Genomic DNA, 17463 nt, shown 5'->3' with positions numbered 1-17463 from the left:
TCTGGTAGCCAGCTGTGGGCGATAGTGGATATTTGAGAGCAGAGCCTACTGAAAGACGTCCGCCAGTACAACTGGCCAAATGCACCATGCCAAAAGTAAAATTCCCATCACAAATGGTACTAGATGGGTATCCTGTTGCCAGTTTCCACAAAGACAGAATTGAATTGACTAAGAAATAAAGCTACTATTCTCACCTGGAACACAAATGCAATTGAGGGACTTGGGGAGAGGCTGATCAAGCCTGTGCAAGTGCCACTGCAAGTGCCAGAACTACAACCTTTTTTCTGTGTCTAATAGTTTTCTGTGGCACTCAGTCTGCATCCTCTTGGAAGCTGGACTCTCAGTAGACTTAATTCCTCTTTCCTTTGAGGGCTCTGCTTTGGTGGCAACAGCTTGATTCCTCACTGCTATGTACATTTCTAGAGAGGGGTACATAGTGGTTTAAACCAGTGCCATTTATCAGTTGTATTGACTCTATATGCTCCTTTATACCCTCTTTGCTCAGGAGAAGTGATATGGTTTATGCACCAGGCAGTGAATAATGACAACTGTAGTTCCCTCTCTCCTTTTTACTTCTTATTTTTCTCTAGTAAATGCATGGGATCTAAAAGGGAATAACATCTTTTGATAAGTACTGATTTCATATCTTTCTTTTGGTGAAATCCAGCTCTACTCATGTACCTCTTCTGCAGAAAGATGCTCAAATATTTCAGAGGAATGTCTGTACCGGAAGAAGGTGAAAGAACGTGGCATGGGCCAAAACCTCTACATCAGCTTAATCTTGCTACTGTGGAGCTCTACAGCAGGTAGGACTTGGCAGTACAGCAGTGTGTATACGTTCCTGGTGCCAGGAGCCTCTGGGACGCTCTTATTGTGCGGGTTGCAGCCAGAGCTTAGGAAGAACTGCTGGAGCCCCGGTGCAGAGGAGTGCTCTGCATCACACGCTGTAACCTTTGTGTGTGTGGCCAGAGAGCGGGAGGGAGGGAGGACGGGCAAGGTGTAGGACCCATGCAGTCAGCCTCAGACCACCCAGCAGGGGAATGCTTGGTGGTGAATCCAGGCAAAATTCAAGTGCCTTTACACAGTGCAACAACTTCAGCTGGGGGCTGAGAATCGACTCTCATGTTTTATGCATACAAATTGCCTTTCCCCACTCCAGAAATCTACACTTATCTCTTCACTAGATTTCCTCTTGTTTAGCACTGTGCGGCAGTGCTCACATTTCCGCCGAGTACCTTCACTTGGAGACTGATCGGCAGTAATCACAAGTCCAACTTCTCAGGAGTGAAGCGTGGGAGGGAGAGGGAGATGTAGGTTCATCTAATTTGATCAGTCTGTTTTGTTATACCGAATGTTTGATTTTCAATAGCCAGCTCCTGTGGAAAGAAATAAAAATATAAGAAATCCAGCTTCTTTTCCTTTTTGCTTTTTTGGTAAGATTTTAGGTTTGACTCATCTTTCCCAGGCTAATTGTCAGGAAACTGACAGATCAGTCGTGGTTGACAAGTGAGTAATTGGGAGAAGAGAGGGAGTGCAGCAGGTGTTAGTACTAATTTGGTAAAACAACAAAAAAAAAGAGTAGAGAGTGGTATGATAGTCACTTACACAGTCATGACGTTACAAGCTTTTCATACAAAATGTGTGCAGGATTTTACAACACTTAGAGCATTAACTATTAACCAGCCACTCCAGGTCCATTTCAAACGTGACCTACAAGTTCACCAGAAGAAGATGTTTTTGAGCCTCTTAACAGGAAAGACTGGTTCACAACGCTGCTGGGGAACTGGACAAAAATTAGTTTCATGATTCTCACCTGTCACATTGCTGGGCACACAGAACAGTCCTTGTGGAGGGCAGACCCCATGCCCTGGCCCTGACTTGGCTGTGCTAGGCTGGACCATCAGGGAAGGATACCACTGCCAGACCTGGAGCGTTCAATTGCTGTCGCTCTGCCAAGATCTCCATTGCCCACAGCTGCCCTAATTCTCCCAAACTGTGACTCTGCCCAGTCCCCACTCTTTGCTAAGAGGCTGATTATACAGCAAAGCCCAAATCTCACTTGCTGAGTGGAAGAAATCAGCTTTGCACCTTGAGAATTCCTCCGGCTCTGAAGAGAACAGTCTAAGATGCTGCTGTATTTTAGAAATCAAACCCTTGGAAATAAATTCTTTTACTTACCTGCCAAATCTGCCCCTCTGAGCTCTGTATTTCCTTGCTTCAATCTCAATTGTCACTGACACTGCCTCAACAGCAACCAGTGTTCTCTTTTTGATCTCTGTAATGGTGTTAGCGACTACAGGCCAAATGATAGGTTCTACTGGCAGACTCCTAAAATGCACTTTTGCTCCGAAGTAGTTGTACAAATAGCTTTGCAGCATTTCATATTCATTGTCTGCTAAAGATTTCAGTATCTTATATGCTCTATTTCAAAGAAATAAAGCTTTTTTTCCCCATCTAACTGCCAGTCCTGAAAATTCACCATGGATTCAAGGAAAAGCTGATTTTTTTCCTGGTTTCTGCATAGTTATTAAGAATACAGAGGCTGCAGGGCAACTTCTGCTCTGGCTTTCAACCGTATAACCCCTACTATCTTGAAAACTTGCCTTCACTTTTGCGCATGGATTATTTGAGGTGGAGGGGGCCTGCAAGGCAGCTCCAGGTAGCAGTTTTGTTTCTAAGGGATGGGACTGGAAGGGAATCTGGTACCCTCTCCCAGAGCTACAAGGTACTGAAGCTCCTCTCTGACTCAGACCTCAGCAAATCACCTCCAAACACCTGTACCTCCAGTACAGATCAACTGTGCAACCATTTTTTTCTTCTCACTTTCCAGGATGTAAGTATTGCTTATTGGAAACGTGTTTGGGTTGCTTTTTTCTGTTTTCTTTAAATGAAAGAGGCATCTCCACCAGCCATATGGAGTGGCTCCCTCTCTGCAAAGCATCTGTCTGGTGGGGAGCGCATCCATTCAACCTTTCACAATACAGACCTTAATTCAGCAGGGAAGAGAGCTGACAGGCATCTTTGCAGCAGATTTAAATCAGAGGTAAAAACTCAAGCAATATAAAGCAAACTGAGCCAGCCAGCAAAATCATGCTGACCTTCTGTCGCTATTACTGCAGCCCCAAGCATGACTTCAGGTGCTGCATCCTCGGGAATGACAGCACTGGGGGAAGCCAGCAGGCCCTTCCCGACGGCTGCCTCTGGTCTGTTGCTGCCCGATGGAGTGTTATCACTATGACAACCTACAGGTATAGGATGTGCGCTGTAGCGGGAGCTCCAGCTGACCCTGATTGTGTGCGCATGGCTCAGAGCTGGGCTTCCCTGCCTGGGAGGGGAGCAAAGAACACATAGATCCACAGGTGACTCTCCCCTGACTCCTGTCCTGACGCTTGCTAGCAAGTTTGGGATATGAGGCAAGGTGGGAGCTTTAGAGACGCTGGGTAGCTAGGATTTTAAATAATCTTCTCTGGAACAAGGTAAGGGAAGACTCATTTTTCTCCTCTGTTTCTAGAGTCCTTCTTCAGGAAAGGTCTTGTAAGAATATAAAGCTGCCCTTCAAACTCTGCCTTCTCTAGCCTGTTAAAAGGTAGAATGCTTCCAAACCTCATATACCCTGCCTGCCTCTCTGTGTGGACGTGTGTGTGTGTGTGTGTGTGTGCATGCGCGCATTACTTTCTTTCACTACTATGACAGCACATGCTCCTCCAAAGCTATTCACAGCATTAGAAATACAACTCCTCCCTCCGGTGCCCCGCGTGTGTGCGCGTGGCTCGGGCTTTCTGCTTCAGCTCACTCCCTTCTGATCGCAGGGCTGACGGTCACGACTCTGCTCCACACCTCCAGGCTTCACACGGAGGGGAGGAGGATCAGGGAAAACACAGAAGCAGGCACACAACTGACCTACAGAGCCATCGATAACTTACTTTCCTCGCAGCAGAATTGCATAGGGGAGGGGAGGAAGGAAGGAGGGAGAGGAGAAAGAGGGGGAGGAGGAGGGGGAGAGGAAAAAAAAGAAAATCCAGAGAATTCTAGTCTTGCACATGTAGTGAAACCGAGCGGTCGGAGTTCATTTGCTCTAGAAGAGCAGAGAAGAAAGAGGACATTAAATGAAAAAAAAGCAAGAAAGGTCTGTAGCTTTTTTCCTCATAGTAGCAGTGTTTTAGAGGTAAAATGATTCCTCCGAGCAGCACGACTGAAGTCAGCGTGGATAGTGTGGAGAAAGAGAATGAAGTGGAGAGCACAGAGCAGCCCCCCTCTCCAGCATCAACTACCAGCCAGGAATCAAAGGTACTCAGAGAATGAGATCTTTCCTTTTTTTTTTTTCTTTTACTCTTTCTTTGTTTTGAAGAGAGATGTGTTGCTTTGATTTTTATTTGGACCCCTGTGCCAGGATCAGCGGTAGAGTGCTATGAGCCACCTCTGATTGCGGTGCCTGCTCTGACACTCCTACTTCTGAATTTTCCCTGTCACCTGGGCAGCTCAGGAGTCTGAACTGGGAAAATACCTGCCTTTTGAGATGTTTGGGTTTGGGGATTTTTGCTTGTGTTTTCTCCTCCTTCTTACAGTAAGGGCCTGGGGGAGTGGTGGGGCTCAGGGAGGGGATCGATGCCAATATGTGTTGTTAGCTATTTTCACACCAAGCATGAGATCTCTTAAAGGGTTTTGTTCATGGTTGGAAAGACTGATTTTTCTCACAGGTTCAGAGAAGAAAATTTTGCCTGGGGGCTTGGGGTGTTTCACCTGCCTTACCTTCTCTGGCAGACCCATCAGTGAACTTTCACTGTTTAACGAGCCAGCAGTTGAAACAGGATGTAAGTGACAGTTTTGGCACAATAATCCTTATTGTACACCACCCAGAAAAGGATTTTTTTTCACAGCCTTTTATTTATTTATTAATTTTTAAATGTGATTCAGTTTACCTTACTAAAAACCAACTTCCAGCTCAAATGGCACAGCCTCTGAATTTATAACTGACTTGCATATGAAAAGTTTTTCTGCTTACCAGTATGTTACTTGGAAGACAGAGAGGTAAAGGGAGAAAAGTAGTAACCTTACATAATGAATGTTCTTTGCAGCTTACCTGGATAATGTGCTTTTACTGATCCTCTATTACTTACTTATGACTGATATCATGCTAGCACTTGACAGATCTTCCTGTGAACTTCATAGTGCTGCTGTGTGCTGTGTAAACATGTAAAAACAGGGAGGTCCTTGTCACTAGGAGCTTACAGCTGGGTAGAGCCTTAGGAGATACTGTATGAGCAAAACAGCTGCTTGACAGGGAAGGTTTGTGCTGGCCTGAGTTTAAAGGCAGTGGCTGCCTGGGTCTAACGTAGGAAGACTGCTACATTATTCTGCAGTTCTAGCTAGGTTTCTGGAGAGTGAGATGAAATTATCTGTCTGTGTGGGTAGAGTTCTGACGTGGGCTTTGAGATTTTTTTTTTTTTTTTATTAGATGCTGTACTCCAAGGAGGAGAGCTAAGGTATTCCCTATGTAAAACAGCCCCTTTAAAAGAAAAGAGCTCTCCCAGCAGCAATAGCATACACTATTCACTATGCACATTCAGCACTACTGGGACACCACTACGGTATTCCTGGTTAATGGGAAATGAAAAGTAAATGGGTTATTGGTTTAACCCCAGGCTCTAAAAGGATCCGGTTGATCAGTACCTAAATCCCCCCATCCCCCCCCCAACCCCCACCCCCAGACCACTTGTCTGGAATTGCTGAATTGTTATTTGGCCAGTGGGAAGCTCAGCCCCCCAGGTGAGGTCCCAAAAGTAACTGGAACCTTCACTGCGCTGCCAGCACCAGCAGCTCATGTGCTGGGCTGCGCACAGGGCCTGGATGGCTGTGTGCTCCCCATGCTCCCAGCTGTGGTCCTCACCCAGTGCCGGGCAAGTGGTTATGGAGTTTGAGGTGCCACTCACATGGTCAGGCATTTCATTACAGTGGTGCTTGAGGGACTTTCCCACTTAGTCACAGAGCACTGTGCCCAAAACAAACTGACCAGCATGAATCCTAAACTGAGAGAAAGTGAGGTGCTGCATGTAGGGTTCCTTCTTGCTGTTTGTGCATCCATGCTCTTGCAAGGATGACAACAGGAATTAGGCACACCTGGCCAGAGAACAAATAGACTACAAACTGGTTTATAATCAAACATTATTATCATCAATCTTTCCAGTCTTGTGAGCATTTGAAACACTACACTGGAATAGGCAAAAGCTATGACTGTGCACTTGATGCCATTACTTGCATACAGATATTTTTAGTAAACATATAATCTGCCTATTTACATTTTAGAACTGCAAATATGATCAGAAAGCATGCTGTATTGTCGACGTAGATGGAGTCAAAAGAACCTTCTGATCACTGGGGTAATGAGATAAGCTTTCTTTTTTTGGTCCTAGTAAACAGCAGGATGGAAAAATTCTCAATTATTTCATAAAGATGTTGTTTGTGCTGGTTGTTTTTTTTTTTTTTTCCTAAGAGAATTGATGTACTTCAAAAGCTAAAGACTTTGACAAAGGCATAAGTCAGTGTGTGCCAAAGGCCTGTGTCCAAGCTCTTATCCCACAGTTTCCCCTGCTGAGGGAGCTATCCTGTCATTCACAGAGGGCTAAGATTTCTTCAGGTTAGGTTGCATAGGTTAACAAGTTCATGTCTGCTGCAGTTACTGCAGAACAGTTTGTGCAGTATCTGATTACCCCACAATGACTTGTTTCTGTGGCAAAACACTATTATGACTCCAAATATAGGAACAGAAACAACATGGATAATAGCAACCTTCAAAATGCATTTGAAAACACTTCAGTGGAAAAACAATTTTGAAAAACTAATGTAGAATTAATGTAGCAAGCTTACTTCCAGTCCTGTGTAATCGTAGATAACTGTGGCACATAGTCCCTTGTAGTACCAAAGTCCAGAAAAAGAGTTTTATCTATCACACTCCAGACTGTACTCAGAAGATGATACACAGGAGATATTGCAATTCCTGACTAGCATGAGTTTGAGATGCAGAACTTCGGGCTGCTACCAAGTAGCTGAAATTTGGAAGAATGACTCTCACGTGTTAGTCACACGCCCCTGCCACAGGAAAGCAACTCACTCTTTAATAAATGCTAAAGCCTCCCACCACCTTTTCCTATAGATTAGGAGCATAGTTACAGGTGAGCACACTTGGATGCTGAAAGCTGAAAGACTAGACTCTCATGCATGTCCTCCTCATCATGAACACCTTAACACCTGGACTTCAGTACAACTGCTCAGAATGAGGAAATTCAAATACAGTTTCAACTCACCATGTTTCCTGGGCCCTAAGAGCAAATCCATTTACATGTTCTAAGTACGTTTGCCTTATGGCATAGTGTATATGTATTGCTGTATAACGTGACTGTGTCTTTTGCGTTATGTGTCCTGAAGTACTTTACACATAGCACCTCCAGCGTACTGTCTCATTAATATAACTTCAAATAGGTGTTCAGAGGGTAGCAAACACGCTGTAACTGGGCCATCCTGTAGAACTATATATACTGCTACTGTGCTAAAAACCCTAGAGCTTGAATGGTTAAGAATGTTGCAAAACTAATAATTAATTTATTAAATTAATTTATTGGCTCTTGAAAACGTTCACTTCACACCTAAGTATGACTTGAGTGGATACTTAAAGTTTATTAGGATAATAATTTTATGAGGGTGTCATACAAATACATGTAATTGCTGATTCTATTACATGCATATGTTTGTAGTTATGGCTCCCACCTGTTTGGGTCCTTCACATCTGGCTTCCACAAAGGCAAATGACCAGTTTGCCAAAGACTTTTGTAGATTTACCACTCAGTGAGGGAGGAAGTCATTAGCTAATGAATCCTAAGGAAAATTTCTTCCTGGTGGTAGCAATTAAGGACACACTGCACACTTGTACAATCACTAACTTAGCAATATAAGCAGAAATCTAGTGGCAGCAATCAGAGATCATATTTCTGATGTCTCTTATATAAAGGTACCTTGGAATTTAGTAAAGAAAACTAAAATTTGAGGGAATATGTGTCTAAAGAAAAGATTCCTACACCTGGCAATATTTCTTTATGTTTTGGCATAGTTGGCACACAACCCTGTTAGCTTTATCCTTCTTATATTTAACTGGCATTTCTATATGAAGAGGAAAGAGCCCATCTGCTGGTTTCTTTAGGTGTGAGTCAAGTCATTATCCCTGTATTGTGAATAATGGCTGGGGGTATTCATAGACAATAAGTACATCTTAGAAAATTCCCTACCACTTTTAAGTTTTAAGGGGTCCCGAGCATCTATGATGTTTGAGCTAGCAGGGTTGCAGGGTTGGTCAGCACTGCTGATCTTTAAGCTATTAGTGTTTCATTTCAAGCATGTTAAACATCTTTCAGGCTCTCTCATACACCCCAGAAGGGGTATCAAGCCCTGCCCCTGCCATTGCAGGTAATCTGTCATGTAAAAGTTACTTATTTGTATATATCAGTGGATATCAGTGGGCCTGTGTGAACCTCATGAGGTTCAACAAGGCCAAGTGCAGGGTCGTACACCTGGGTCGGGGCAATCCTCGGTTTCAATACAGGCTGGGGGATGATGTGATCAAGAGCAGCCCTGTGGAAAAGGACTTGGGGGTACTGATGGACGAAAAGATGGACATGAGCCAACAATGTGCGCTCACAGCCCAGAAGCCAACCCTATCCTGGGCTGCATCAAAAGAAGCGTGGCCAGCAGGTCGAGGGAGGTGATTCTGCCCCTCTACTCTGCTCTGGTGAGACCTCACCTGGAGTACTGCGTCCAGCTGTGGAGCCCTCAGCACAGGAGGGACATGGAGCTGTTGGAGCGAGTCCAGAGGAGGACCATGAAAATGATCCGAGGGCTGGAGCACCTCTCCTACGAGGACAGGCTGAGAGAGTTGGGGTTGTTCAGCCTGGAGAAGAGAAGGCTGCGGGGGAGTCCTTATAGCAGCCTTCCAGTACTTGAAGGGGGCCTATAGGAAAGACGGGGACAGACTTTTTAGCAAGGCCTGTTGTGACAGGACAAGGAGCAATGGTTTTAAACTAAGGGAGGGCAGATATAGACTGGAATTCAGAAAGAAATTTTTTACAATGAGGGTGGTGAGGCACTGGGACAGGTTGCCCAGAGAGGTAGTGGAGGCCCCATCCCTGGAAACATTCAAGGTCAGGTTGGATGGGGCTCTGAGCAACCTGATCTAGTTAAAGATGGCCCTGCTCTTGCCCGGGGGTTGGACTAGATGACCTGTAAAGGGCCCTTCCAATCCAAAGCATTCTATGATTCTATGATTCTATATCTGTGAAGACCAAATGTTTTTTTCACAGCTTTGCCCTTTTCCATCTCCTTTTTATAAAGTCCACCTACAATTGTTATGTATTGCAGTCACACATCTTTGGTGTGATAGCTTCAAAATTTTCCTCTGAACCACAAATTCATGGGCCTAACAAATTGCTTACACTCAGGTCAGTTAGGTAAGTTGAGTAGCTGAAAAACCAAAAATAAAAAAAAAGAGGAACTAGAACTCCAAATAAATATAGCATCTGGACTATGTATTTCACAAAATAAATGTGTCTGTCTCAGTCTGACACTTGCATATACTGACTATCCAGTGGCCAGTATTCAGGGAAATGCAGACCATTATCTTCAAATTCAGGTATGGCAATTCAAGAGATGTAGCACAATTGTTCAAACACTAGCTAACCTGATATGTGTTACATAAAATGGAAGTTGCTGAAAAGTAGCAAGCCAAGAAAAGGATTAAGCATTGAAGTTCAAGATGTAACCTTCATTTATGTATATCCCCACATCGGTCAAGAAGATTGAACTTACTTTCCCCTGTCCTGCTGGTCCAATACAGCAATATTGCTTACATGAGGTTTCAAAACCAGGTGTTAATATTAGATATGGAACTAATGTAAACAGCTTGAAACTCTTTGGATTTTAATAGGATTGCGTGGGATTTAAATCATGTAGGATTTGTGCTATGCTGTTAAGCAGAGATCTTCCCCGCTTAAAGAGTTAATACTTTATGAGGCTCCATAGATGGTTACTCGTCAATTAATATTTTAAAAGGGCAGGGAGTATGGTGTACAGTTAGTGTTTCACCCTCCACACCAGTGATAAATATCCACTATGTAAACTACTCCTGTAGTCTTCAAAGGAATACCAAACAGCTTAAAAAAATCCTGTGAAAGGGGAAGAAAAAAAACGGTTCTCCTTCTTAATCTTACCTCCATGCCTCTGCGTAAAATGGTGAGTACATACTGTGAAGGTAAGACTAAGGGAAAGAAATGAGCTTAAGTATTTTTATGTGTTTTAATTAAGTATTAGGACAAATTATGTACAGGAAGATTTCATTAAGAGCAGGAAAGTAATACTCTACCCTATCAATAATTTCTTGAGCAGGCTTGTTCTTGTATTTACATTTATTTTGACTTTTCTCTCTTTCTTACTCTTTTTCTGACTAAAACACTCTGGTATTGTTTTCGCTTTGATATATATGTCAGATCAGTTCCTAGGCACATTGAGATATCTAAGGCAAAACAGATATGTGATCAGTTCATTCTCTTCTATGCACACTTTCGACGTAGCCAAAATGAAGAAAATGTCTATTACCTTTCAGCAACTAAAGATGACTGGACTGAAATCTGGTGTGGTAAAAAAATGGATTTACTAAAAACTGCAAATTTTCACTGAAACAAAACAAGTTGTTTTCAAAACTGGAAGACAGTCCAGTCCTACCATCTCAGTCTTTTGTGCTGTATTCTTTTTCATGAAGTAATCCTGTTGAATTCATGTTTTGCCACTACTTTTAAAAGGCTTTCCCAACATCTGGATGCTCTGATGCCTAAGGGATGACCGCTGCCCCTCGCCCCCTTCTAATTCCAGTCTAAGTTTATTTCTGGCCAGCTTATGTAGCATTGTAATTTTGATAATGTTGCTTTAGCTTAACATCTTTTTTCCATTCTTGGTCCAGGTTTCCATCATGTAAGAATAGACTTTTATATCTCTTCCCATCTTTTTATTTTCTATACTAAACAAGCCAGGCTGACATAAGATAAACTCTCTGTTCTTCATCTCATTCTAGTAGTAGATCCATGCACCTATTTCAATTTTGAATAATCTTTCTTGAATAAGGGTGGCTGAATTTGTGTATGGTATTCTACATGAGATCTTGTACAGTATCACTAATGCTTCACTAACTGTCCCAGAAACCGTGCTTCTGAAGTTTGTGTCTCCTTGTCACCCCTTGGTCAACCAGAGGTCGCCATGCTATTTCTCTGTAATTTCCAGTGGATCCAGGATAGATTTTTCTGTCCTCATCTAGAGTGGTTTGGATCAGGTCTCAGGTGCACAAGCTTGCATTTCCACAGCTGAATTTCATCACATTTCTATGACTCCATCCCTCAACCCCCAGGCCTCCTCAGTTTTGACAATGCCTCCAACCTCATGTCAGAGGGAAATGGCCTTATGACCTGCCTAATCTTTGCATCAAATTCAGTAATAAAAATACAGACAGCAAGATTGACCCTAAGACTAGGCCAGTGTTGTTCCTTGAAGAACTCCACCAACAACCTTCTTTAAAGCTAGTACTTCTTCTTTCAACAGTAACCATCTCCCATTGAACTTTCTTTAAAATTTCTTCACTACTTCCCATCTTTTCACTCTTGGCTAATAGATACCCTTTTGGTAGCATACTCAATAATTTTAATGAAATCCAAATAGAGGGAATCTGCCTTTGACTTAAAACATTTTCTTTGTCTAGAAAATTGTTCGTCTTATCCAAGACAACTAGTCTAGGAGGATCTACCTTTTTTTTTTTCTTTTTTTCATTTTTGTCAAGCATTATTGAGGTCAGATCTACAAATCTACATTTGCTGAGGTTGCTTTTCCTATTTCTTGAAACAGGCTTCTATTTTACTTTGTATCATTTCTGGCTTGATAAAGCTTGTTAAGAAAACTTGTTCCTAGACTTCCAAAGTAAAATTTTGTAACGGAGTTTAACTGGTTTCTTTTCTCCCTTTCACCTCAGCAGACACACTGAACTGCTTTTTTTAATGTCATACCATCCATTTCTGCAACCTCTTTCCTATTATTCCTATTATTTTGCCCCAGGATCATTGTTCTGGGAAGAAAGTAGGATGAAGTGTTTGTTAAGTTCTGAGCCAGCCTTTTATCCCATCCTTACTGTACCACAGCCTGTTTCTTCTTTTGCTTTCCCTAGCCTGAATCAATCCATTGACATTTCCTTAAATACCTTTTGCAAGGACTCACTCAGCTTTTCTTGACAATTAACATGCTTACACCTAGGAACTGTGCTTGAAAGCTCCAGTTTTATTTGCACACCAGGTTTTTTTCTCTTTTTCTTTCCTCTTGTTCCCCTCCCCACCATTCTTTGTGGACTCTTTGCTTATTCCAAATTTCCTTTTTGAGGTAACTATTTTCATGCAGTTTGCCAGGAGCACACATTCACAGAATCTTTTTATTTCTTTTCATTTCATATTCCAGGTAGTATTTACAGATTTGCTTTGAAGAAATTCTATGCCTCTTACACATCCAAGGACATCTAAGCATCTGACCATTTCTGATCAGTCATCTTTATCAAAGAAGCATGTCCCTAACCTGATACCTCAAGGCTAGCAGAGGCCAAGGCTGTTCCATAACCCATGGTCATCTGGGTTCATCAGCACTCAGTACTTGCTGAGAGCCAGCACTTGTTAGCAGATGCAGTGACCTGCTTACGCAGCTGTGCTGCTTTCCAGACCACAGCTAAGCCCTTCATGTCTTCAGACAGACACTAGCTTAGGTCCTTCTGTGTCACACTCAAAAGTGTGATGTGGTCTAAAATATATCCCTCAGGAGCTGAGAGTGCTGAAGGCTTGGAATTTCTTCAAGGGAACATAGCACATCAAAGGCTATCCTCTTGAAATCCAAAACTTGGCTTAGAGGTTCATTTTTCTTTTACACTTTATTTAATTTAAATGGAAGTAAATCATAAACACCTGGTAGAAAACTGTAATTCCTTATATGATGAGCATTTCTCCTATCGCCTACCTGAGTCATTGTTGTATACTGTTGATAGGTAGAAGACTGCATATTTGATAAATTTGTGCTCGTGTTTGTCAGGCAGAGGATTAATCTTTCAGATGCGAGCACATGAGTTGAATGTTCTTAACACAGTATGCAGTCCTGCACAACTTCCAGTTGCATATGCAAATGGTCATTCAATGTTAAATGAGCACTGCCTTTTCCAGGCAAGCAAATGTCTATATTCTAGCTGAAGCATAAGCAGACTTTGCATGTTCATTAGCAAAGAGGACTAGCTGTGAAAATGAGAAATCTATGTGTGAATGACTGAGCTAACTTGATCTTGTTTTCCTTTCCTTCCTATGCCTCTGCTCGAGGAAACTCCCTTGATTCAGTAGACCAACTGATACAATACATGTTCCTTGTCAGGGAATTCAATTCAGGAACCCTGCAAAACATATTTACAATGGATGTCTAAAAAGCAGACTTCTTGTGTCTTTGACATCAGCAGTTAAAGATGACAAATGGCTTGCATATCTTCTTATTTAAAAAAATGAGTCTCATGTCTGTAAGCCTCACATAAATGTGCTAGATGCTCATAGAAGTTTTCCCATTGACAGGTCAGCGTTTCTTAGCTGACCTGTTTTTAACTGATGAGAGTAGTTTGCTAAGCACTGTCAAATGGAAGTGTTACAATTTAGGGGCTGCAGTGGTGAAACTTAAAAATACCATAGCATGAATAATTGTGAGAGAGAGGAGTTTCCCAGCCGCAGGAGGCTGCAAGTTCAATATGGAATTGCAGACAGAGTCCTTTAGGCAAGTAACAGTGACAACTTGAATGCTTTTCTTTTCTGTAGACATAATATGCTCCATTTCTGAGTGCCATTTAAAAGCTTTATTAAAATGCCACACATGCACTGCTTTATTAATAAAGATCATTTTAGCAGTCTAGTGTTCTGAAAAGCAAAATGCAGCTGACCTGTATAGTAACTGATGATTAGGTTTAATTCAGAAAGGAGCAAAATACTATAAACTGGTATTCACAAAGCCATTAAAATCAGCATTTAGAATATATTTTTTCTTAGCTTATTCATCAGAGTGAGACAAAGAAATGTATGCTATGGAGGCACAGCTCAGGTGAGAGAGCAAAGTCAACCTGACAGGTAGTTATAGCAAATACTGTTGAATATGATCTTAGGGACAGACTTGCATCTCCATTACCCCAATATTTAACTTCATTTGTTTTTTACAAAAATTGCTCATGCATAGTGAAGGGAGGCACTGGCGCTTGTTGGCCAAGAGTCAGATTTCTGGCGTAATGCATACAAGTCACCTCCTCAAACATCGCATATATAGCTATACTATTCGTTATTGATTTGCCAGCGTTTTCCCTGCCAGTTTAAATGCTGTGGTAGTGATTCTCAGAACCAAAGTGTCTTGGGATTAAACTGAGAGGCTGAAAACTTTGACCCAGCCTCACTTGCCTTTGTGCATACACAAGGTGAGAAATGGCCTTAGACTGGGCATCTCTGTCCTCACAAGTAAACAAAATATACTAAATATACTAAGCAAATTTCAACATGGTAAACTTGGCAGAGTGCCACTGACTTCTGTGCAGGTAAATTGACGATCCAGTTGTTAAGACATTCAGGTCCATGTGTGTTTTTAAAATGCACCTACTCTTAAGTTACCAACCAGTATCAATCAACTCAAGGATGCAGCATACACAATTTTTGTTGTACCTCAGTGTACTTATTTATATTATTTATAAGTCCGTGTAGCTCATTTCTCACTTATGTTCACACATCCTCTTTTAATTCAAATTCTCTAATTAAGGAATTATTTACAAATAAATATAAGGTGACTTGTAATGATTTGCCAGACATTTCTGGTAATGAAAATTCCAGTGAAATGTGTGCTTGTTGAGTGGGGTTTTTTTAATGCCTTTTTTTAATATGTCACAACTTCTGTTTTTGAGGAAGTGTTCAGTTTTCTTGATTGTGCAAACTTTTGTCAGGAAGCTTTCCCTGGTTGCAGCTGAAATTTCCAGTCAAAAGAGGATAAAAATGCATCCCAGGTTAAATCGTACAGCCTTAGCTGTAATTAGAGACCAACTTTAGGCAGTTAAGTTAGTAGTTCAGTCTCCCTGTGTTATAAATGGAACACAGACCGAAATTGCTTTATCAAAGGTGATTTAGAGGAAAAGCGTACCTTATGTGCTCTAAATTAGCCTCTCTGAGGGGAAATCTTTTTCCATTGACCATAGTAGGCAGCTACAGCTGAGTTAAAAGCTTGAATTTAAGTAGGGTGAACACCACTGTGAATCTGTCAGAGCGAGGTCTTGAACCTTGCCTACAAAAACTGGTCAGTCATCTGTTCCCCTGACAGGTTAGTCTGTCTGACTTTCCCCTCTTCTGCCCACAGCTCTCTCAAAGACATTTTGAAAGGCTGCAGTTGTTTTTTATGTCAACGTGGAACAAAATCATTCAAACTTTGAAAATTTTTGCTAAGTGGAACTGCTGTTTTCCAGCCAGCCCTATAATGGAAAGTTATGCACCTATGACAAAAAGAAAGAAAAATGTGAGCCTATCCAGGCTTCAAAATGTGAACTGCTGCTATTAAACTGTAGCCGCAAGATGAATCATGTACCAGTTTCATGAAGTATGGGCACACAGGAGTCTTTGGCAGCTTCACAGCAGTTAGATCTGTCTCCTGTAGTTAGTCGTAATGACAAATGGACTTCATCCTCCTGGCTGTTAAAGATCCAGGTGAACAGTTAACTTTTTTGCTAGCTCACCCACTCGTGCTCTGCCTTTCAATGTTTCTGTCTGTCTTTCCTCTTTGTTCCTATTCTCCCTCAAAATGCTTTAATCCAGGACCAGGCTCTCTGATACAATGAGCCAATGCAAGGTCTGTCTTTACAGGAAAAAATTCCAGGTTTCCAAGCTTAGCCAAGTTTAAAGATTCCTGTTAAGAAAATGGATGGTGGCTCTTCTGTTAGGGGGAGGGACCTTTTATAAACACGGTGTGGATGCTGGCGCTCATGCCATAAGTATGCTTGGAAAAAAGCAAACCCTACAGTTTGCACTTTCCCTTTCACCTATACCCAAGCCATGCTTACTTTATTGACAAATAAATGTTTTAAGTCACATTTTAGTTTCCTTACATTGTCTGGTATTATGCGGTCTGTTCTTTGCATGTGGATGCCTGTTTATCTCTTGATGTAACCTTATGTTTTCTTTATATGTATATGCAGGAAACTGTACATCAATTTAAAACCTAGGCAATGAGGTAACAGAAAACATTCCTTATGAAGAAGAAATTAAGCCCTCTTCTTAGTCTCCCCTGTCTTCTTAGTCTCCTCCTTTCTGGGTAGGTAGTTGAAGACCAATGCAACTCAGGAGATCCCTTTTCAACTGCACTGCCAGCGGAGGGCTTTTGAGCTCCTGCCTTCCCAGCAGCTTAGGCTCCCACAGACTTCCCTGGGCTGCAATTCTGTGCTTCGACAGCACTGGATTTTTAGCAGTTCCTGCCTGGTATCCAAGAAAAATGCTCTGGACAAATGATTGCTTAGAGATTACCAAAGCTAAAATGAATGCCAACAGCTGTAATAGACCTACTTGAATCCTGCTAGAATGTAGATAAATTAAAAACATTTCACAAAGGTTAAAAAAATGACAGCCAAGCCTTAAAACAAAAATCTTAACAGTGTGATTTACCTTTGAGGAGAACTCAGCTATGACTAGATGCTGGCCATAAGAAGTAGCCACTCAGTCTGGTCAAAAAAAGTCAGACCTTTTTTAAACAAGATGAGAAAGCTAACCTATTTTTTCACACTGCAATAAATACAATATTCCTGAAGTAGCAATACAGGCAACATCATTTGGTCTTTACTGCCAGCTGCTGAGTTCCAGAAAAAAAATCTCCTTTCCATGAGTTATCATCCCGCCAGTACAGTTGTACTCATAGCCACTACTGCATATAAAAAAACCCCAAAACCTACTGACAGGAGAAAATGGATATAAATCTCAGAAGTTAGCACCGTGCTTGCTCTTCAGTTCAGCAGTGGTCAGGAGCTCTGATTCCTGCTGTAGTATGTCATGCTCCTTATAAGTCAGTGCTACTATGTTGATACCAAGAATTGTGCCTGCTGTGACAGTAGAATAGACTAGAGAAAGTGAGGCATTTCATAGAAATTCCCTCTCTTACACAGGACTCATATTCATATTCTTTAAAACTCTCTCTGTCCTAACTAGACTTTCCTTTCCTCTTCCTTGCTCTATTCTCCTGCTCACCTGCCTGCCTGAATCCCTCATGCAGCCCCATGCAATATGCAGTTCCTGTTGAAGTCATTGATCATTTTTTGTCAGACAAGGCTTCACAGTTTCACTGGTTCAAGATCCCTCACTTTCCTAT

General features: G+C 41.9%; 1 protein-coding gene across 2 annotated transcripts in view; it reads left to right on the top strand.

Annotated features, from left to right (window-relative positions):
* The first annotated feature begins 4170 nt into the window (after nt 1-4170).
* STAC (SH3 and cysteine rich domain) overlaps nt 4171-17463 on the top strand; it is a 74798-nt gene continuing 61505 nt past the window's right edge. For both annotated transcript variants that reach the window (XM_072851417.1, XM_072851416.1), the window contains exon 1: nt 4171-4287. In XM_072851417.1, coding sequence (XP_072707518.1) covers nt 4171-4287 — 117 coding nt within the window. The remainder of the gene's footprint in view (nt 4288-17463) is intronic.

The sequence above is a fragment of the Ciconia boyciana genome, chromosome 2, assembly GCF_034638445.1.
Source record: "Ciconia boyciana chromosome 2, ASM3463844v1, whole genome shotgun sequence".
NCBI classification, from domain to species: domain Eukaryota; kingdom Metazoa; phylum Chordata; class Aves; order Ciconiiformes; family Ciconiidae; genus Ciconia; species Ciconia boyciana.
The sequence above is the reverse complement of the archived record's forward strand: the minus strand, read 5'-3'. Positions and strand labels throughout refer to the sequence as shown.